General features: G+C 38.7%; 2 protein-coding genes across 7 annotated transcripts; one reads left to right on the plus strand and one right to left on the minus strand.

Annotated features, from left to right (window-relative positions):
• Positions 1–115: 115 nt before the first annotated feature.
• LOC116608267 (histidine-rich glycoprotein-like) lies at positions 116–18,065 on the plus strand. Of its 2 annotated transcripts, none has more exons than XM_048731675.1 (3): positions 116–583; positions 1,129–1,584; positions 15,881–18,065. In XM_048731675.1, the coding sequence occupies exons 1-3, from the start codon at positions 559–561 to the stop codon at positions 15,886–15,888; spliced, it is 489 nt and encodes a 162-aa protein (XP_048587632.1). In that variant the 5' UTR covers positions 116–558; the 3' UTR covers positions 15,889–18,065. The 2 variants fall into 2 exon arrangements, 1 of the variants encoding a protein (XP_048587632.1); XR_007312590.1 differs by having other exon boundaries at positions 127–583; positions 1,124–1,584.
• LOC5502073 lies at positions 15,738–24,888 on the minus strand. 5 transcript variants are annotated; one of them, XR_007312589.1, is made up of 8 exons: positions 24,543–24,888; positions 20,844–21,197; positions 19,563–19,922; positions 19,244–19,347; positions 17,456–17,629; positions 16,812–17,107; positions 16,467–16,557; positions 15,738–15,978 (listed from the first exon to the last, which is right to left on the minus strand). XR_007312589.1 is itself a non-coding variant. In XM_048731671.1 (8 exons), the coding sequence occupies exons 1-7, from the start codon at positions 24,640–24,642 to the stop codon at positions 16,821–16,823; spliced, it is 1,344 nt and encodes a 447-aa protein (XP_048587628.1). In that variant the 5' UTR covers positions 24,643–24,888; the 3' UTR covers positions 16,118–16,296; positions 16,812–16,820. The 5 variants fall into 5 exon arrangements, 4 of the variants coding, with proteins under 4 accessions (XP_048587628.1, XP_048587629.1, XP_048587626.1 ...); XM_048731671.1 differs by lacking the exons at positions 15,738–15,978; positions 16,467–16,557 and adding an exon at positions 16,118–16,296 and having other exon boundaries at positions 16,812–16,989; positions 17,025–17,107; XM_048731672.1 differs by lacking the exons at positions 15,738–15,978; positions 16,467–16,557 and adding an exon at positions 16,118–16,296 and having other exon boundaries at positions 16,812–16,953; positions 17,025–17,107; positions 24,543–24,887.

A 24,888-nucleotide genomic window follows, 5' to 3' on the forward strand; every position in this document is an offset into this window, starting at 1 on the left:
CGCATTTTAACGGTACCCCCCCCCCCCCCCCCCCCCAAGGGGTTATTTTGTGTATCGGTCACTTCTTGCGAAAAACTTCGCGCTTTAACAGTAGCTGCATACTTCGCACGAAACCCAAACGAAAGTCGAAAGTTTGTTGATGATATGAATGGGAAAAAATCTCTTTCGGACCTAGTAAATGAATAAATAATTCTGTAAGATACGACGTAACTCGCTGAATTTGGTATGTATGGCCACAGGTAGCCCAGGCTCTGTCAATGAGTAATTTGAACCGTTTTTTGAAAATTGACCGTTAATAGAGAGATCATATGGAGTTGTTACTTTTTTAATAGACGGCATCAAGTACTCTATCACATTGGATTGGATTTATTACATTTTTTTGGAGGAATACTACTTGCATAAAGTAACAGCTATATGTTCTCTCTATTAACGGTCAATGAGGTCGGTTTAAATTATTCATTGACAGAGCCTGGGCTAACTGTGATGTAACCACGACTTAAAACATCAGGTTTGGCAGGAAGGCTGGAGTGGAGTGGAGTTGGGGATCCTACTTTTTAAATGTTCTTCACTGACAGTACCCCAGGTAGCTTGTTAACATATTTTTTTGGGGGTCAGACAAGTTTATACAGAATAATTACTTTTTTCATATTCATTGTTGTCTATTATTATTATAATTATTGTTGTTGTTCTTATTGTTGATGTTATTATATGTGAACAATGAATTCAAAATCTAGTGTCATTCCATAATGACAAACCCAAACCCAAAAACAACCATACACACTCTACATGTTAAAATAAATCTTGGCTTGTTAGAACCTCTCTAAAACTGGGGCATAATGTTGCATATCTAACAGAATTCCAGGGTCCAATGTCCCTTTCTTTAGAATAGGAAACCAAGCAAATAATAACAACAATAACTTAAGCATGTAACACATTTGGATCTAACAACACAATCTGGTGAAAATACTACTTTTTAAAAATTATGAAAATAAATTGGGGAAGTTATTCACTCTCGTTGCAGCAGGAATGCCAAATTAGGAGGGCACAGATTCAGGTTTTTCAGGTTTTCTTAACCAGTTTTCAGTGACTATATATGAATGATTAATTATACACTTTTATTCAGAGCAGGAAGAATGCATCATCTGGGACACATCATTCACAGTGCTGTGAAAAGGCATGGCGAAGATAAAGTACACTGTGATGACCCTTGTCACTACCACCATGATCATCATGGTCATCACCATGATCCCCACAATCGACTCCATGAACGCCACCATCATAATCATCATCATGGGCATCATATGCCCCCATCACACTGCCCGCCACCTCACTGCCTATCATCTCATTGCCCGCCACCAATGCAACACTACCCGCTCCCACATGGGGCTACCATCCCCAAGCACCCTACCCTGGACATTCACCACTATCGGGACAGCCCTACTATCCAGGCAGCCAGCCCCCTTCCCGTAGGGATGCATACCCTCCCCCTGACGGGGCATACCCACCAGCTGGGAGTGTATACCCATCCGCACCTGGTGCCTCTGGGGGATACCCTGGATATGGGGCCCAGCCACCCCCTAACAGGTAAGTGAAGTCATCTAAAACAGTTTTGTGTTAACTTATCTTTATTATAGAACACTGTCACATACACATTTACATACAACCTTTGGACTTAAGCTTAGAGTGTTACTATGCATATATGCATTGGGATCCTGATTTAGTGTCCATAATATTGCACCCCTTGCTGATATGGTGTCCATAATATAACACCCAATTGCTGATTTAGTGTCCATAATGTAACACCCCTTGCTGATATAGTGTCCATAATATAACACCCCTTGCTGATATAGTGTCCATAATATAACACCCCCTTACTGATATGATGTCCATAATATAACACCCCTTACTGATATAGTGTCCATAATATAACACCCCTTACTGATATGGTGTCCATGATATAACACCCCTTGCTGATTTAGTGTCCATAATATAACACCCCTTGCTGATTTAGTGTCCATAATATAACACCCAATTGCTGATTTAGTGTCCATAATATAAAACCCAATTGCTGATTTAGTACGCATTATTACACCCCTTGCTGATTTAGTGTCCATAATATAACACCCCCTTGCTGATTTAGTGTCCATAATATAACACCCAATTGCTGATTTAGTGTCCATAATGTAACACCCCTTTGCTGATTTAGTGTCCATAATATAACACCCAATTGCTGATTTAGTGTTTATAATATAACACCCCCTTTGCTGATTTAGTGTCCATAATATAACACCCCTTGCTGATTTAGTGTCCATAATATAACACCCAATTGCTGATTTAGTATGCATTGTTACACCCCTTGCTGATTTAGTGTCCATAATATAACACCCCTTTGCTGATTTAGTGTCCATAATATAACACCCCTTGCTGATATAGTGTCCATAATATAACACCCAATTGCTGATTTAGTGTCCATAATATAACACCCAATTGCTGATTAAGTACGCATTATTACACCCCTTGCTGATATAGTGTCCATAAAATAACACCCCTTTGCTGATTTAGTGTCCATAATATAACACCCCTTGCTGATATAGTGTCCATAATATAACACCCAATTGCTGATTTAGTGTCCATAATATAACACCCCTTGCTGATTTAGTGCGCATAATATAGCACCCCCTTGCTGATTTAGTGTCCATAATATAACACCCCTTGCTGATATAGTGTCCATAATATAACACCCCTTGCTGATATAGTGTCCATAATATAACACCCCTTGCTGATATGGTGTCCATAATATAACACCCCTTGCTGATATGGTGTCCATGATATAACACCCCTTTGCTGATATGGTGTCCATAATATAACACCCCTTACTGATATAGTGTCCATAATATAACACCCCCTTGATGATTTAGTGTCCATAATATAACACCCTTTGCTGATTTAGTGTCCATAATATAACACCCCTTGCTGATATAGTGTCCATAATATAACACCACTTGCTGATATGGTGTCCATAATATAACACCCCTTACTGATATAGTGTCCATAATATAACACCCCTTGCTGATATGGTGTCCATGATATAACACCCCTTTGCTGATATGGTGTCCATAATATAACACCCCTTACTGATATAGTGTCCATAATATAACACCCCTTGCTGATATAGTGTCCATAATATAACACCCCTTTGCTGATATAGTGTCCATAATATAACACCCCTTGCTGATATGGTGTCCATAATATAACACCCCTTACTGATATAGTGTCCATAATATAACACCCCTTTGCTGATATAGTGTCCATAATATAACACCCCTTGCTGATATGGTGTCCATAATATAACACCCCTTACTGATATAGTGTCCATAATATAACACCCCTTGCTGATATGGTGTCCATGATATAACACCCCTTGCTGATTTAGTGTCCATAATATAACACCCCTTGCTGATTTAGTGTCCATAATATAACACCCAATTGCTGATTTAGTGTCCATAATTTAACACCCAATTGCTGATTTAGTACGCATTATTACACCCCTTGCTGATTTATTGTCCATAATATAACACCCCTTTGCTGATATAGTGTCCATAATATAACACCCCTTGCTGATATGGTGTCCATAATATAACACCCCTTACTGATATAGTGTCCATAATATAACACCCCTTACTGATATGGTGTCCATGATATAACACCCCTTGCTGATTTAGTGTCCATAATATAACACCCTTTGCTGATTTAGTGTCCATAATATAACACCCCTTTGCTGATTTAGTGTCCATAATATAACACCCAATTGCTGATTTAGTGCCCATAATATAACACCCCCTTGTTGATATAGTGTCCATAATATAACACCCCCTTGCTGATTTAGTGTCCATAATATAACACCCCTTTGCTGATTTAGTGTCCATAATATAACACCCCTTGCTGATTTAGTGTCCATAATATAACACCCAATTGCTGATTTAGTGTCCATAATATAAAACCCAATTGCTGATTTAGTACGCATTATTACACCCCTTGCTGATTTAGTGTCCATAATATAACACCCCCTTGCTGATTTAGTGTCCATAATATAGCACCCAATTGCTGATTTAGTGTCCATAATGTAACACCCCTTTGCTGATTTAGTGTCCATAATATAACACCCAATTGCTGATTTAGTGTTTATAATATAACACCCCCTTTGCTGATTTAGTGTCCATAATATAACACCCCTTGCTGATTTAGTGTCCATAATATAACACCCAATTGCTGATTTAGTATGCATTGTTACACCCCTTGCTGATTTAGTGTCCATAATATAACACCCCTTTGCTGATTTAGTGTCCATAATATAACACCCCTTGCTGATATAGTGTCCATAATATAACACCCAATTGCTGATTTAGTGTCCATAATATAACACCCAATTGCTGATTAAGTACGCATTATTACACCCCTTGCTGATATAGTGTCCATAATATAACACCCCTTTGCTGATTTAGTGTCCATAATATAACACCCCTTGCTGATATAGTGTCCATAATATAACACCCCTTTGCTGATTTAGTGTCCATAATATAACACCCCTTGCTGATATAGTGTCCATAATATAACACCCCCTTGCTGATTTAGTGTCCATAATATAACACCCAATTGCTGATTTAGTGTCCATAATGTAACACCCTGTTGCTGATTTAGTGTCCATAATATAACACCCAATTGCTGATTTAGTGTCCATAATATAACACCCTTTGCTGATTTAGTGTCCATAATATAACACCCCTTTGCTGATTTAGTGTCCATAATATAACACCCCTTTGCTGATTTAGTGTCCATAATATAACACCCCTTTGCTGATTTAGTGCCCATAATTTAACACCCCTTGCTGATTTAGTGCCCATAATATAGCACCCCCTTGCTGATTTAGTGCCCATAATATAGCACCCCCTTGCTGATTTAGTGTCCATAATATAACACCCAATTGCTGATTTAGTACGCATTATTACACCCCTTGCTGATTTATTGTCCATAATATAACACCCCTTTGCTGATATAGTGTCCATAATATAACACCCCTTGCTGATATGGTGTCCATAATATAACACCCCTTACTGATATGGTGTCCATAATATAACACCCCCTTGCTGATTTAGTGTGCCATAATATAACACCCCCTTGCTGATTTAGTGTCCATAATATAACACCCCTTGCTGATATGGTGTCCATAATATAACAACCCTTACTGATATGGTGTCCATAATATAACACCCCTTGCTGATATGGTGTCCATAATATAACACCCCTTGCTGATATAGTGTCCATAATATAACACCCCTTGCTGATATAGTGTCCATAATATAACACCCCTTACTGATATGGTGTCCATAATATAACACCCCTTACTGATATGGTGTCCATGATATAACACCCCTTACTGATATGGTGTCCATAATATAACACCCAATTGCTGATTTAGTGTCCATAATATAACACCCCTTGTTGATATAGTGTCCATAATATAACACCCCCTTGCTGATTTAGTGTCCATAATATAACACCCCTTGCTGATATGGTGTCCATAATATAACAACCCTTACTGATATGGTGTCCATAATATAACACCCCTTGCTGATATGGTGTCCATAATATAACACCCCTTGCTGATTTAGTGTCCATAATATAACACCCCTTGCTGGTTTAGTGTCCATAATATAACACCCCTTGCTGATATGGTGTCCATAATATAACACCCCTTACTGATTTAGTGTCCATAATATAACACCCCATTACTGGTATAGTGTCAATAATATAACACCCAATTGCTGATTTAGTGTCCATAATATAACACCCCTTACTGATATAGTGTCCATAATATAACACCCCTTACTGATTTAGTGTCCATAATATAACACCCAATTGCTGATTTAGTGTCAATAATATAACACCCAATTGCTGATTTAGTGTCCATAATATAACACCCCTTACTGATATAGTGTCCATAATATAACACCCCTTGCTGATTTAGTGTCCATAATATAACACCCAATTGCTGATTTAGTGTCAATAATATAACACCCCCTTGCTGATTCAGTGTCCATAATATAACACCCAATTGCTGATTTAGTGTCAATAATATAACACCCCTTGCTGATTTAGTGTCCATAATATAACACCCCTTACTGATATAGTGTCCATAATATAACACCCAATTGCTGATTTAGTGTCAATAATATAACACCCCCTTGCTGATTTAGTGTCCATAATATAACACCCCTTACTGATATGGTGTCCATAATATAACACCCCTTACTGATATGGTGTCCATAATTTAACACCCCTTGCTGATATAGTGTCCATAATATAACACCCCTTGCTGATTTAGTGTCCATAATATAACACCCCTTGCTGATATAGTGTCCATAATATAACACCCAATTGCTGATTTAGTGTCCATAATATAACACCCAATTGCTGATTAAGTACGCATTATTACACCCCTTGCTGATATAGTGTCCATAATATAACACCCTTTGCTGATTTAGTGTCCATAATATAACACCCCTTTGCTGATTTAGTGTCCATAATATAACACCCTTTGCTGATTTAGTGTCCATAATATAACACCCCTTTGCTGATTTAGTGTCCATAATATAACACCCAATTGCTGATTTAGTGTCCATAATATAACACCCCTTTGCTGATTTAGTGTCCATAACATAACACCCCTTTGCTGATTTAATGCCCATAATATAACACCCCTTGATGATTTAGTGCCCATAATATAGCACCCCCTTGCTGATATAGTGTCCATAATATAACACCCAATTGCTGATTTAGTGTCCATAATATAACACCCAATTGCTGATTAAGTACGCATTATTACACCCCTTGCTGATATAGTGTCCATAATATAACACCCTTTGCTGATTTAGTGTCCATAATATAACACCCCTTTGCTGATTTAGTGTCCATAATATAACACCCTTTGCTGATTTAGTGTCCATAATATAACACCCCTTTGCTGATTTAGTGTCCATAATATAACACCCAATTGCTGATTTAGTGTCCATAATATAACACCCCTTTGCTGATTTAGTGTCCATAATATAACACCCCTTTGCTGATTTAGTGCCCATAATATAACACCCCTTACTGATATAGTGTCCATAATATAGCACCCCCTTGCTGATTTAGTGTCCATAATATAACACCCAATTGCTGATTTAGTGTCCATAATATAGCACCCCCTTGCTGATTTAGTGTCCATAATATAACACCCAATTGCTGATTTAGTGTCCATAATATAACACCCAATTGCTGATTTAGTGTCCATAATATAACACCCAATTGCTGATTTAGTGTCCATAATATAACACCCCTTGCTGATATAGTGTCCATAATATAACACCCAATTGCTGATATAGTGTCCATAATATAACACCCAATTGCTGATTTAGTGCCCATAATATAGCACCCCCTTGCTGATTTAGTGTCCATAATATAACACCCAATTGCTGATTTAGTGTCCATAATATAACACCCCTTGCTGATTTAGTGTCCATAATATAACACCCAATTGCTGATTTAGTGTCCATAATATAACACCCCTTGCTGATTTAGTGTCCATAATATAACACCCCCTTGCTGATTTAGTGCCCATAATATAGCACCCCCTTGCTGATTTAGTGTCCATAATATAACACCCAATTGCTGATTTAGTATGCATTATTACACCCCTTGCTGATTTATTGTCCATAATATAACACCCCTTTGTTGATATAGTGTCCATAATATAACACCCCTTGCTGATATGGTGTCCATAATATAACACCCCTTACTGATATGGTGTCCATAATATAACACCCCCTTGCTGATTTAGTGTCCATAATATAACACCCCCTTGCTGATTTAGTGTCCATAATATAACACCCCCTTGCTGATTTAGTGTCCATAATATAACACCCCTTGCTGATATGGTGTCCATAATATAACAACCCTTACTGATATGGTGTCCATAATATAACACCCCTTACTGATATGGTGTCCATAATATAACACCCCTTGCTGATATGGTGTCCATAATATAACACCCCTTGCTGATATAGTGTCCATAATATAACACCCAATTGCTGATTAAGTACGCATTATTACACCCCTTGCTGATATAGTGTCCATAATATAACACCCTTTGCTGATTTAGTGTCCATAATATAACACCCCTTTGCTGATTTAGTGTCCATAATATAACACCCTTTGCTGATTTAGTGTCCATAATATAACACCCCTTTGCTGATTTAGTGTCCATAATATAACACCCAATTGCTGATTTAGTGTCCATAATATAACACCCCTTTGCTGATTTAGTGTCCATAATATAACACCCCTTTGCTGATTTAGTGCCCATAATATAACACCCCTTACTGATATAGTGTCCATAATATAGCACCCCCTTGCTGATTTAGTGTCCATAATATAACACCCAATTGCTGATTTAGTGTCCATAATATAGCACCCCCTTGCTGATTTAGTGTCCATAATATAACACCCAATTGCTGATTTAGTGTCCATAATATAACACCCAATTGCTGATTTAGTGTCCATAATATAACACCCAATTGCTGATTTAGTGCCCATAATATAGCACCCCCTTGCTGATTTAGTGTCCATAATATAACACCCAATTGCTGATTTAGTGTCCATAATATAACACCCCTTGCTGATTTAGTGTCCATAATATAACACCCAATTGCTGATTTAGTGTCCATAATATAACACCCCTTGCTGATTTAGTGTCCATAATATAACACCCCTTGCTGATATAGTGCCCATAATATAGCACCCCCTTGCTGATTTAGTGTCCATAATATAACACCCAATTGCTGATTTAGTACGCATTATTACACCCCTTGCTGATTTATTGTCCATAATATAACACCCCTTTGTTGATATAGTGTCCATAATATAACACCCCTTGCTGATATGGTGTCCATAATATAACACCCCTTACTGATATGGTGTCCATAATATAACACCCCCTTGCTGATTTAGTGTCCATAATATAACACCCCCTTGCTGATTTAGTGTCCATAATATAACACCCCCTTGCTGATTTAGTGTCCATAATATAACACCCCTTGCTGATATGGTGTCCATAATATAACAACCCTTACTGATATGGTGTCCATAATATAACACCCCTTACTGATATGGTGTCCATAATATAACACCCCTTGCTGATATGGTGTCCATAATATAACACCCCTTGCTGATATAGTGTCCATAATATAACACCCCTTGCTGATATAGTGTCCATAATATAACACCCCTTACTGATATGGTGTCCATAATATAACACCCCCTTGCTGATATGGTGTCCATAATATAACACACCCTTGCTGATTTAGTGTCCATAATATAACACCCCTTACTGATATGGTGTCCATGATATAACACCCCTTACTGATATGGTGTCCATAATATAACACCCAATTGCTGATTTATTGTCCATAATATAACACCCCTTGTTGATATAGTGTCCATAATATAACACCCCTTGCTGATTTAGTGTCCATAATATAACACCCCTTGCTGATATGGTGTCCATAATATAACACCCCTTACTGATATGGTGTCCATCATATAACACCCCTTGCTGATTTAGTGTCCATAATTAAACACCCCCTTGCTGATTTAGTGTCCATAATATAACACCCCTTGCTGATATGGTGTCCATAATATAACACCCCTTACTGATATGGTGTCCATAATATAACACCCCCTTGCTGATTTAGTGTCCATAATATAACACCCCCTTGCTGATTTAGTGTCCATAATATAACACCCAATTGCTGATTTAGTGTCCATAATATAACACCCCTTGCTGATATGGTGTCCATAATATAACACCCCTTACTGATATGGTGTCCATAATATAACACCCCTTACTGATATAGTGTCCATAATATAACACCCCCTTGCTGATTTAGTGTCCATAATATAACACCCCCTTACTGATATGGTGTCCATAATATAAAACCCCTTGCTGATATAGTGTCCATAATATAACACCCCTTGCTGATATGGTGTCCATAATATAACACCCCTTACTGATATAGTGTCCATAATATAACACCCCCTTGCTGATTTAGTGTCCATAATATAACACCCCTTACTGATATAGTGTCCATAATATAACACCCCCTTGCTGATTTAGTGTCCATAATATAACACCCCTTGTTGATATAGTGTCCATAATATAACACCCCTTCCTGATTTAGTGTCCATAATATAACACCTCCTTGCTGATTTAGTGTCCATAATATAACACCCCTTGCTGATATAGTGTCCATAATATAACACCCAATTGCTGATATAGTGCCCATAATATAACACCCCTTACTGATATGGTGTCCATAATATAACACCCCTTACTGATATGGTGTCCATAATATAACACCCCCTTGCTGATTTAGTGTCCATAATATAACACCCAATTGCTGATTTAGTGTCCATAATATAACACCCCCTTGCTGATTTAGTGTCCATAATATAACACCCAATTGCTGATTTAGTGTCCATAATATAACACCCCCTTGCTGATTTAGTGTCCATAATATAACACCCCTTACTGATATGGTGTCCATAATATAACACCCCTTACTGATATGGTGTCCATAATATAACACCCCCTTGCTGATTTAGTGTCCATAATATAACACCCAATTGCTGATTTAGTGTCCATAATATAACACCCCTTGCTGATTTAGTGTCCATAATATAACACCCCTTGCTGATATGGTGTCCATAATATAACACCCCCTTGCTGATTTAGTGTCCATAATATAACACCCCCTTGCTGATTTAGTGTCCATAATATAACACCCCTTGCTGATATGGTGTCCATAATATAACAACCCTTACTGATATGGTGTCCATAATATAACACCCAATTGCTGATTTAGTGTCCATAATATAACACCCAATTGCTCATATAGTGCCCATAATATAACACCTTCTTGCTGATTTAGTGTCCATAATATAACAACACCCCCTTGTGATTTAGTGTCCATAATATAACACCCCTTACTGATATGGTGTCCATAATATAACACCCCTTGCTGATATGGTGTCCATAATATAACACCCCTTGCTGATATAGTGTCCATAATATAACACCCCTTGCTGATATAGTGTCCATAATATAACACCCCTTACTGATATGGTGTCCATAATATAACACCCCCTTGCTGATATGGTGTCCATAATATAACACACCCTTGCTGATTTAGTGTCCATAATATAACACCCCTTACTGATATGGTGTCCATGATATAACACCCCTTACTGATATGGTGTCCATAATATAACACCCAATTGCTGATTTAGTGTCCATAATATAACACCCCTTGTTGATATAGTGTCCATAATATAACACCCCTTGCTGATTTAGTGTCCATAATATAACACCCCTTGCTGATATGGTGTCCATAATATAACACCCCTTACTGATATGGTGTCCATCATATAACACCCCTTGCTGATTTAGTGTCCATAATTAAACACCCCCTTGCTGATTTAGTGTCCATAATATAACACCCCTTGCTGATATGGTGTCCATAATATAACACCCCTTACTGATATGGTGTCCATAATATAACACCCCCTTGCTGATTTAGTGTCCATAATATAACACCCCCTTGCTGATTTAGTGTCCATAATATAACACCCAATTGCTGATTTAGTGTCCATAATATAACACCCCTTGCTGATATGGTGTCCATAATATAACACCCCTTACTGATATGGTGTCCATAATATAACACCCCTTACTGATATAGTGTCCATAATATAACACCCCTTGCTGATATGGTGTCCATGATATAACACCCCTTGCTGATTTAGTGTCCATAATATAACACCCAATTGCTGATATAGTGTCCATAATATAACACCCCTTACTGATTTAGTGTCCATAATATAACACCCCCTTGTTGATTTAGTGTCCATAATATAACACCCCTTGCTGATTTAGTGCCCATAATATAACACCCAATTGCTGATTTAGTGTCAATAATATAACACCCAATTGCTGATTTAGTGTCCATAATATAACACCCCTTACTGATATAGTGTCCATAATATAACACCCAATTGCTGATTTAGTGTCCATAATATAACACCCCCTTGCTGATTTAGTGTCCATAATATAACACCCCCTTGCTGATTTAGTGCCCATAATTTAACACCCCTTGCTGATTTAGTGTCCATAATATAACACCCAATTGCTAATTCAGTGTTCATAGTATAACACCCCTTGCTTATTTAGTGTCCATAATATTACACCCCTTGCTGATTTAGTGTCCATAATATAACACCCCTTGCTGATTTAGTGCCCATAATATAACACCCCTTGCTGATTTAGTGTCCATAATATAACACCCCTTGCTGATTTAGTGTCCATAATATAACACCCAATTGCTGATTCAGTGTCCATAATATAACACCCCTTGCTTATTTAGTGTCCATAATATAACACCCAATTGCTGATTTAGTGTCCATAATATAACACCCCCTTGCTGATTTAGTGCCATAATTTATCACCCCTTGCTGATTTAGTGTCCATAATATAACACCCCTTGCTGATTTAGTGTCCATAATATAACACCCAATTGCTGATTAAGTGTCCATAATATAACACCCCCTTGCTGATTTAGTGCCCATAATTTAACACCCCTTGCTGATTTAGTGCCCATAATTTAACACCCCTTGCTGATTTAGTGTCCATAATATAACACCCAATCGCTGATTTAGTATGCATTATTACACCCCTTGCTGATTTAGTGCCATAATTTAACACCCCTTGCTGATTTAGTGTCCATAATATAACACCCCTTGCTGATTTAGTGTCCATAATATAACACCCCTTGCTGATTTAGTGCCCATAATATAACACCCCCTTGCTGATTTAGTGTCCATAATATAACACCCCTTGCTGATTTAGTGTCCATAATATAACACCCCTTGCTGATTTAGTGCCCATAATATAACACCCCTTGCTGATTTAGTTCCCATAATATAACACCCCTTGCTGATTTAGTATCCATAATATAACACCCAATTGCTGATTTAGTGTCCATAATATAACACCCAATTGCTGATTTAGTGTCCATAATATAACACCCCTTGCTGATTTAGTGTCCATAATATAACACCCAATTGCTGATTTAGTATGCATTATTACACCCCTTGCTGATTTAGTGTCCATAATATAACACCCAATTGCTGATATAGTGTCCATAATATAACACCCCTTACTGATATGGTGTCCATGATATAACACCCCTTACTGATATGGTGTCCATGATATAACACCCCTTACTGATATGGTGTCCATAATATAACAGCCCTTGCTGATTTAGTGTCCATAATATAACACCCAATTGCTGATTTAGTGTCCATAATTAAACACCCCCTTGCTGATTTAGTGTCCATAATATAACACCCCTTGCTGATTTAGTGTTTATAATATAACACCCAATTGCTGATTTAGTGCCCATAATATAACACCTTCTTGCTGATTTAGTGTCCATAATATAACAACACCCCCTTGTGATTTAGTGTCCATAATATAACACCCAATTGCTGATTTAGTGTCCATAATATAACACCCCCTTGCTGATATAGTGTCCATAATATAACACCCAATTGCTGATTTAGTGTCCATAACTAAACACCCCCTTGCTGATTTAGTGTCCATAATATAACACCCCCTTGCTGATATAGTGTCCATAATATAACACCCAATTGCTGATTTAGTGTCCATAATATAACACCCCTTGCTGATTTAGTGTTTATAATATAACACCCAATTGCTGATTTAGTGTCCATAATATAACACCCAATTGCTGATTTAGTGTCCATAATATAACACCCAATTGCTGATTTAGTGTCCATAATATAACACCCCTTACTGATATAGTGTCCATAATATAACACCCCTTGCTGATATAGTGCCCATAATATAACACCCAATTGCTGATTTAGTGTCCATAATTAAACACCCCCTTGCTGATTTCGTATGCATTATTACACCCCTTGCTGATTTAGTGTCCGTTATAACACCCAATTGCTGATATAGTATCCATAATATAACACCCCTTGCTGATATAGTGTCCATAATATAACACCCCTTACTGATATGGTGTCCATGATATAACACCCCTTACTGATATGGTGTCCATGATATAACACCCCTTACTGATATGGTGTCCATAATATAACACCCCTTGCTGATATAGTGTCCATAATATAACACCCCTTGCTGATTTAGTGTCCATAATATAACACCCCCTTACTGATATCGTGTCCATAATATAAAACCCAATTGCTGATTTAGTGTCCATAATATAACACCCCCTTGCTGATTTAGTGTCCATAACATAACACCCAATTGTTGATTTAGTGTCCATAATATAAAACCCAATTGCTGATTTAGTACGCATTATTACACCCCTTGCTGATTTAGTGTCCATAATATAACACCCAATTGCTGATTTAGTGTCCATAATATAACACCCAATTGCTCATATAGTGCCCATAATATAACACCCAATTGCTGATTTAGTGTCCATAATATAACAACACCCCCTTGTGATTTAGTGTCCATAGTATAACACCCAATTGCTGATTTAGTGTCCATAATATAACACCCCTTGCTGATTTAGTGTCCATAATATAACACCCAATTGCTGATTTAGTGTCCATAATATAACACCCAATTGCTGATTTAGTGTCCATAATATAACACCCCTTGCTGATTTAGTGTCCATAATATAACACCCAATTGCTGATTTAGTGTCCATAATATAACACCCAATTGCTGATTTAGTGTCCATAATATAACACCCAATTGCTGATTTAGTGTCCATAATATAACACCCCTTGCTGATTTAGTGTCCATAATATAACACCCAATTGCTGATTTAGTGCCCATAATATAACACCCAATTGCTGATTTAGTGTCCATAATATAACACCCAATTGCTGATTTAGTGTCCATAATATAACACCCCTTGCTGATTTAGTGTCCATAATATAACACCCAATTGCTGATTTAGTGTTTATAATATAACACCCAATTGCTGATTTAGTGTCCATAATATAACACCCAATTGCTGATTTAGTGTCCATAATTAAACACCCCCTTGCTGATTTAGTGTCCATAATATAACACCCCTTGCTGATTTAGTGTTTATAATATAACACCCAATTGCTGATTTAGTGCCCATAATATAACACCCAATTGCTGATTTAGTGTCCATAATATAACACCCCCTTGCTGATTTAGTGTCCATCATATAGCACCCCATTGCTGATATAGTGTCCATAATATAACACCCCTTGCTGATTTAGTGCCCATAATATAACACCCAATTGCTGATTTAGTGTCCATAATATAACACCCAATTGCTGATTTAGTGTCCATAATATAACACCCAATTGCTGATTTAGTGTCCATAATATAACACCCCTTGCTGATTTAGTGTCCATAATATAACACCCAATTGCTGATTTAGTGTCCATAATATAACACCCAATTGCTGATATAGTGTCCATAATATAACACCCAATTGCTGATTTAGTGTCCATAATATAACACCCAATTGCTGATTTAGTGTCCATCATATAACACCCCCTTGCTGATTCAGTGTCCATCATATAGCACCCCATTGCTTGCCTAGTGTCCATAATAACTTATAATTTTATTTCATTTATTTAAATGTACACAAAAGAAAGTACAAAAGAAAGATGCATTGCAGTGCTGAAGCTGTTGCAGAAGGTTCTAACGTTTAATATAACATTGGCAATGTTTTTTTTGCAGATGAGTGAGGTAAAGCTACTGACACGTTGAGTAGCAAGGGAGGGGAGGGGGCAGTACTTGGCGGTACTACAGGTGCGTAGGACATCATAAGCAAGTAGCTCAGGTTCACAATATGAAACACCACCTCGATCATTTTACATTGTTTTAGACATCTGCCCTCCCCCCTTCTCCCTCCTTTGCAGATCTTACTGTTATGGGTCAAGAAAGATGCTGTACAAACAACTGCTATTACAATTATTTGCATTGAAATAATTTTTATTCAATTTAATCTTTACATAAACAAACATTTTGTGATCGCATATTTTTCTCATTTATTGTCTCAATCAAATTTTACTTTCGTTTCTTTGAATACTGTTTATTATTTCAATTATAGTAAATCATATCCATGTTTCCATTTTTCCTTCCTTCATTAGCATCTGTTGAGTAAAGCAAACAAATGCATATACTCACTGACAAGATTTGAATCGCTGGGATTTATTGCTCTACCTATGAATTTACAACTTATACTTTAACAGATTAACACAATAATCACTTTTTTAAATTCTCAAGTATAGGAAAAGTTATTGGAAAGAAGAGGCAAGTTCAGGCATTGAGGCATGTGTGAGAGAATTTGAATCATTGTCTTTTCTTGGATGTATATAACACTGCAACCAGAATGTTTGTTTTGACCATATCACCTGCAAGATTTGCAAACTAAACATATCTCAACAATTCTCAATACATGAATTCTTGTTTGTGATTTGTCAGAAGACAATAAACATTCCACACATACTTTGAATCTAAGGTTTTATTTTATCCAAAAAACAGCATTGCAAGCTTATAGTACTTAGTTATTAGTTTAAAGAAAATAGACCTATGTATTGAATGTATGGAATCACACACAAAAAATCCTACGACAATTTTTTTCTGTCTTATGTATTGTCTTTCTTACCTCACATGTCTAGTATGGTGGTGGAGCACTTCCATAGCCAGGGTAGCCCCCTGGAGGAGGGTATTCACCATGCTCTGGGGGAGGATGAATTCCAGGTTGTGGATACCCCCCTGGGGGAAATTGACCTCCTGGCTGAGGGTACCCCCCTGGGGGAAATTGACCTCCTGGCTGAGGGTACCCCCTGGGGGAAATTGACCTCCTGGCTGAGGGTACCCCCCTGGGGGAAATTGACCTCCTGGCTGAGGGTATCCACCTTGGGAGTGGTTTGCTTTGTATGTCTGACCATAGGGGCTGAACTGTAAAAGAATCTTTATTAGTCTCCTTCACAGCTAATCTGACCCCTGTCACACAATATGTAACGCAACTACAATCTTCAACAAAAGTAAGTGGGACACTTCCCATACGAACAACCGCCAACCCTCTCCCCCCGATTAATATTGGTTAGAGGCGATTTTTCAGCTCAAAACACAAGCAGTAGCAAGGTGATCATTTGCCCTCCAACATTGAGAAAGGGGGAGGGAAAGTGCCCCATTAGTTTTGTAACAGATTGTAGGTTGCTTAACAAGGTCAAGTAATAGTAAATCACCTGAGTTATCTAAGCAATGTCGATTAATCTATGGTTGTTACACTCCAAGTCCTCTTACCAGTAGTTTGACCTCAAACATTGCAGGCTCAGTTCCTGCATACACTGACGCAGGGGGCATCACGCTTCCCTTGCTATCAACACCGACATGTTGTCCTGGCAACATACATGCTTCCAATGACATGAATTGATTTGGAGCCTCGCGCAAGTAGAAGTGACAGTACGTATCAAACCACTAAGTAGAAAGAAGAAAAGGTTAGGGTTTCACCGATCGTCAAGATCATCTCTCCATTATCATCCATCGCCATCATTTTTACTATTATCAATATCATCGACACGCCCAAAGGAAAGCTTACAAGAAAGCCGATGGTGATCTTAGTGTTCTTTTAAAAAGACTGAACACAGTTGCAATTACAATTCCATAACTATAATAACCATGCAGGTTTGACGGTCTTAATCGGTCAGATAAACACATTATTTTGGTGTATTCTCATAACATTAACTGGATGGGAGGGATTAAAAAAATGCACTTTCAGGATTTGGAACAGGCTGCACCGTTTATTCAAGGTCAAAATGTATTGAGTAGGCAAACTAGATTCTATTTATAAATCTATTTCATTGAAAATGAGTGGCTGTTTAGACGGGTTGAATAAAATTGGAAGGTTTGACAATAATTTGTTACACTCTTATATACTCTCATATTTCCTTTCTTGATACCAGCTTTGTCACCGAAATCCTTGTTATCATCATCATCTGTTTTTCTTCTTTAATCGTCAGCATCATTGATGTTATCACCATCATCATCACCATATCACTAATCATCGACGCCATCACTATTCTTCTGAGCATCACCATCATCATCATGGTATCACAATAATAATCATTATTCCATGTAATTGTCATCATCATTAGGGTGATTTAGATCCACGAAGCCGGCAAGAGGACGCCGCCTCGCGCACGTTCGATTGCGCACGCACGCTAATTTTTGCCGGCGTCTTGTCCTGAAGAGGACGTGAAAAAGCATAAAATGCCGTCCCGAACAGGGGCCGGTTCCTGAAAGGCCGATTAACTTAACCCTAGATCCGCGAATAATCCCGGGTTAAAATTCGCTAATCGTAGGTTAGCTAACCTACGGATAACTCACCGTTCCCGAAAGCCGAAAGTAATCCCCCGATTTACTAACCCTGGATTAAGCGAATGAAAAACTGGTTTGATGAGTAAAATTCACATAGGATACTCACAGTAGATCAACTCAAATATTTATCTTTGGTGATTTTATTTTCGCAGAGAAGCCCCAAAACACCTCTTCATCGCCTGTAATTACCTCCATTTCATTGCAAAAAATGTCATTTGCAGGATTCGAGTTTAGTGCGTGACACTAGCGAGACAGGTTTATTTTAATTATAAATTTCATGTAACTTTCTGTCTATCCCAGCACAATTTTCGAGCGCGCGTGCGCGCGCAATCGAACGTGCGCGAGGCGGCGTCTTCTTGCCGGCGTCGTGGATCTAAATCACCCTATTTACTACTACCACGACCATCATCATTATCGTCTACACCACACCAGAAGCTTCATCTTTACCACAAAGTATTAATAATAGTCATTATCATGACATCATCTTCACCTACAGCCTGTTCATTATCACAAATATCACACTTTTATTGTCACCTACATAATCATCTATCATTCATTCATGTTTTACCTTCCCGCGGAAATATCCTTCCTCGAGACCAAGGTAGAAATGATAATCATGACATCATCATCCTGGACATGATCATAACTATCACACTATCATCGTCACCTACATACACCATCGTCCCTATCACCCATCACTCATGTTTGTTTTACCTTCCCGCGGAGATAACCTCCCTCAAGGCCAAGGTAGAAATGGGGATGTGCAATACTGTTCAGTGCGACCACATCAGCTCCAATCTGGACGACCATAAACTGGGCTCTGGGGAAAGAAAAAAGTCGAAGACTTCATATCAGGCATGTAGCTTGGAGTGGGCGCACTGCGGGCAACAAAGAATATTCAGATCATGGAATATTTGCATTTAATACAGACAGACGGGCGGACGGACCGACCGACCTTTTCACAACGTAAAGAAAGACGAAATAAAAAAATATCGTCCTGACACTTACGTACGAAACTAACGAAATTACCTACATTCAGGGGCCGGTCCAGGGGCGGGGATAACCCTTAGTTGATTCACAGTCACCCAACTCTCGTCACCATCATCATATTTAACATGATATTGAGGCTCGTACATCTGATCTTTGTTGACGGCGTCAACCGTTCCCAGGTAGTACTTCTCTTTCCCAGGCCACGCAGCGATAACACGGGTGCCGCGGCCAACAGAGCCTGGGTTGGGGGTACTGTCGAGAATGACAGCAGCCGTGATGTCACTTGGGTCATGCGCAATACGATCTCCATCGTCGTACTTGATCTCGATCTTGTGGCCCACGCGTTCCACGGTGCCGAGGTAGAACTGGCCATTGGTCCACCGAGCGTAAACACGCGCCCCAACTGGAGAGATCCAAAACAAGAAATGTCAGATTAAGGATATTTCAGCCATTAGGGACCTGAAGCAATGACGACGTTAACATGGGATTTGATTCAGAATTTAACAGCAGCACGTGAAAATGCGTCTTGTCTCCGTACATTTCAGCCGTTTTCCCAAAAAAAAAAACACGACGTGAAAACTCAAGCTTTCACGGTTAATTGAGGACGCGGACGTTTGCACTGTAAACTCCTTACCACGTTCGCTACTGTGGAAATAATGTCCTTAGTTTATTTTTATCTGTCTCTGACTATAACGTTTTGCTTATTCTATTGCAATTAAATTGAAATTGGTCGCCAAACGCGAACGCATCTTTTTTGATCTCGTTGTCTAAGCCGTCGTCGTCGCTTTTGCTTAAGGTTCCTTTTCTCATTTATTTTATTCATAGGGAATTTAAGCAAATAGGACGGCAGGGAAAAAGAACCTTTAACCTTATATCTAAAAAATCAAACAAGGATACTCTAGTTTTCAGCTCACGCATTTCAGTTCACGCTAGAACGTGTGGTCGTGGTTTGGAGGAAAACGGCTGAAATGTATCAGACAGAGTGCATTTCACATCTGTCTGTTTGAATTTTTATTTGTTTTCCACCGTTGTCGTTCGCGTTACCGTCATCTTGCTTAAGTTCCCAACGTGAGACCTGGAGAGTAAGCGCCATGTGCATGTTTTTATAATATTAATAAATACTAACCTTACTGATAAAGTTAGTAAGGTTTATAATAAGGGTTGTGTCCGTACGATTTCAAGTCTTGTTGCATCTTCTCAGAATCACGCATACCGTCTTTCGGACGACAACGAGTGAGAACATATAACGAGTCATGTGACATACACAGATTTTCCCAGATTTTCGGCTTGATATATGATAGTCATTATTGGAATATTCACCTACCTTCATCCACGCGCATGGGCAGAAGCCTCACTTTGTCGCAGTTCACCCAGCCCTTGTCCCCATCGTCATAAGTCACGTGATAACGTGGCGCATACGGATTGGTCGAATCTATCTGCGTCACACGCCCTTTATAGTAATGGCAACGCCCCTCGAATGCGGCGATCACTCGTGCACCGATTGGCACGTGCGTGGGGTTGGGTACAAGGTCCACGATCACCGCGCTTACGTCACCAAGGTCATGTGATATGTTGTCGCCATCGTCGAAGGTCACATGGATCTTGCCATCTCTCACGTCAGTTACGCGCCCGAGGAAGTAGCGCCCATCTGACCAGCGGCCCCACACCATACAACCAACTAAACAGTGAATGTACAGCAAAGGTAATTAATTTTTCTTATTAATAACAATTATAATAGTAGTAGCAGCGTTATTAATCACCTGATATAGCATCTTTAAAAAAATAATATCATCAAAACACTAATCACAAAAGATTTACACAAATAAAATAAAACAAAAACAGCAATGTTTGTTTGAGGATGTCATATCAACATGTTCGTGAACCATATCATTATTGGCCATTTATTTATAGGATCTATTTATTCTCAAATATGCATTATTTACATACGTATTATTATTGTGTCCTTCATGTCTTTTTCCTGCAATCTTTCTTACCATACATATAATACTAAGCAATCAGAGCATCACTTCGAGCACAATGCATTTATTTTTTATTGCCAATTGTTTTTTGGCAATTGTTTTTACGAACATTATTTGTCTAGATCCAGGGGTGGATCCAGAATTTCAAAATGGGGGTGGATAATGGCCGTATAGACGGCTTATAACTGATCCAGTGGTTCTTGGTAGGTCGCATAGATCTAACAATATACTTCATGCTGAATTCAAGGATTTGTCGCGTCAGCAAGGTTAGGCATTAATTTTCTTCAATATAATACTCAAAAAGGGGGGTGCACAATGCTAAAGTTGTGACTGAACTGACTAAAGATGGAGATGAAAAGTATGCCAAGACTGATGTCCTGAAAGCCATAGACTCTCCTGAATTTTCTCCAACAGGAACATCAACGATGGTTGATGTGCCTATTAGTATGTACTTTGGTCAACTCAACGTATCACCACTGTTAGTTAACTGTATAGTTTCATAGGAGCAACTGGTGGATCTTGTTCAGTGGACAATTTCAGCTGCATTGCTTTAAAGTTCTCACCAGACTATGTTGCCAAATGGTTGTCAAAAAGCGATGAGAATTGGCCACCAGTTGACGTCCGGGAGGCAATAATTGAAAAAGGGTTTCAGGTTGTATCCAAAAATGAACCAGATTTGAGAAACACATGGCGTCTATCCACGTCTACTGCAGAACAGTTGTTGTTTAAAAACGCCATGACTGCATTTCAAAAGCTTGTGTATCTGGCCTTGAAGACTGTTTTCTATTCACATCTGAAACACGGAGAGTGCCAGTTCACTAAAATCGGAGAAGAAAACCCAGAAATACTCATCACTTCCTTCATACCTAATCAAAACTGTTTTCTTTGAGTTTTTGCGCGACAAAAGTCGCAAGGAAGCCCATTTCTGGAAGCAGGAAGATGATGGAAGGTTTTGTCATGCTTTTAAAGAGGTATTTGAGCTACTTGGCCGTAAGTTAACCTCGAAAGTGTGCGATAGTTTCTTGGTCCCCGGCATCAATGTCCTTGAGATTGACGGGGTTATCTCAGAGGACAAATATGACACCATCAAAAGCAAAGTGCAAGAAATCGGCACAGATCCACAACTATATTCCCCGACTAATGTTAGGACGATGGAGGTACTCACTTCCAATTATGATCTGATTATAAAGACTATTTGCAACATGTGCTATCGCAGGCATAAGGTGTCATCAGCTCCGAGAGAAATAGATGCTCTAATGCTTGGTGCATAGAACCGTTCATGAAAAACATCAGGTACGTTTGCATAAAGTGTCTTAACAGCGGTAGCGGATCAGGGGAGGGAAATGAGTAACCTCGTTTAATTTCGTGTCGCCGACATTAGATGGCTTCAACCCCCCCTCCCCCCCCCCCTGGAAAAAATCTCGTTCTTCTTAAAACTAGTATCTCCTAAAGACACACACCAAGCAACTAACAAACTCTAGGGATTTAATTGCTATTGTTTATATCTTGGAGTCAATCTTTTCTGGGGGGGAGGGGAGGACTTAAAATTTGCTTGTCAGATATTTTCGTACATTTTCAGTAATTCACTTCCAATCTATTTCTCCGATTACTTCTTTTACAAGACAAAAGATAAGCTATTTTCACATAAGCCGACAACTTTTAAACCATATTCGTAATCTGTTGATGTCCGATATCCCAACTTACAAAACGTTAAAAGTTCGTACGACAAAAAATAAAACCTCTTAACTCTTATCTCTCCTTCAAAGGCTGCAGGGCCCAATTGATGACAGTTACACTACGGAAGAGCGCTTGTTTCAACTAGGCGTCACGCAACTGTGGGAAAGAGCAAACCACTTGAAATGCCAATTTCACGAAGGAGACAAGCGTTATTTTCAGCATGTTGAGCGCGGATTCTGTATCAAGATGTACGGACGATTGACAACTGCAGCCTGCTATGAGATACAGGACTTTGAGGAAGAAATGATATCATCACATAGGCGAGAAGTGGACGATGGAAGGAAAGCAAATCAAACATTTCACACCGAGAAAAATCTCCCATGCCAAACCCGTCATTGTGACCTGTGGCGAGGAAACGTAAAAAATTCGCGACAGAAAATTTGTGAAGCTAGATCTCTATGGACGTATTCTAAAGTGCTTCAGACTCAAAATGACAATCAAGAACTGGACAAGATTTCCCAGGAGGTGATTCCGGAATGGTCCGGGCATCCTGTGATATTAAAGGAAATGTCCATGACGCAGGCGAGCAACCCTGTGAAGAATTACACACTGTGTTTACTGTCCGAGATGGCACGGATGAAGATTATAGGAAATGCTGTGATCTCACATGTGTAATTTTATCCCATAAAGTGTACAAATTTCAGAGCATACTAAGGGAAGGAATAACACCAATGTGAATAGAAAGAGCGAAAGGCTGAAAGAAATATATACCAAAATTATATAACATATAAAATTCCCTCAACTTGCATTTTCATGAACTAAAGAGGAATATACCATATTCTAAAAGAAAAGAAAGGGATCCCCCTACTCTTCTCTATTTGGAAACTCTGATCGCCCCCTAGAAGGCGGTGATAGAGAAGATGATGGTGGTGGCGATGGTGATAGCGGTGGGTGGGTAATGGTTATGGTTGTGGTTATGATGGTTATGGTGATGGAGATGATAGTGACGACGATGATGATGGCGATACAGCAGTCGGTATAGACTGGCGGTGTTTAATCTAAGTGATAGCGACATCCATGGCAAAGATTTGCGAAATCCTACTCATTTGCAAAATATACAATAGAATCACGTTAGCCTAGATACTCTATCCTCTTGCCAACCTGAGCTCGGATATCTCTATTCCCTCACTTAACCAAACTCGGATGACTCTATTCCGTCACTAAACCAAAGTCGGATGACTCTATCCCCTCGCTAAACCAAACTAGGTTAACTCTATCCCCCAGATAAGAAAACATCCATTGTTGTGGAAACCACCGTCCCCTCCCCTTCTCATTATGATAATCACTAAGACAAAAATACATCCCACCTTGCTCTCGTCGAAGCGGTACGCGTCGGACTTCGTCCAGATTGCACCAGATGCTATCGCCATCGTCAAAGTTAAGCAGGAAGCGAGGGTGGGAGCTCATGACGGCAAGGAACGTACCCCTTTACTTTAGAGAGTTGATTATTGAGTTCATATTTATTGCAATTATCCAATATTTAGAATTTTTGACATTAAAATTGATCTCCAGACTAGCTAGAGTTAGTTAGAAACTCAGTTAAAACATAATAAATTCGCCTTTGTCACCAACTTATGTTGTTGTTACTGTTAATCTAGGGGAAAAAATAGTTTGCACTAAAAGCTTACGCACTAAAACTTTCTGACCAAATTT

This window comes from Nematostella vectensis, chromosome 8, assembly GCF_932526225.1.
Source record: "Nematostella vectensis chromosome 8, jaNemVect1.1, whole genome shotgun sequence".
Taxonomy (NCBI): domain Eukaryota; kingdom Metazoa; phylum Cnidaria; class Anthozoa; order Actiniaria; family Edwardsiidae; genus Nematostella; species Nematostella vectensis.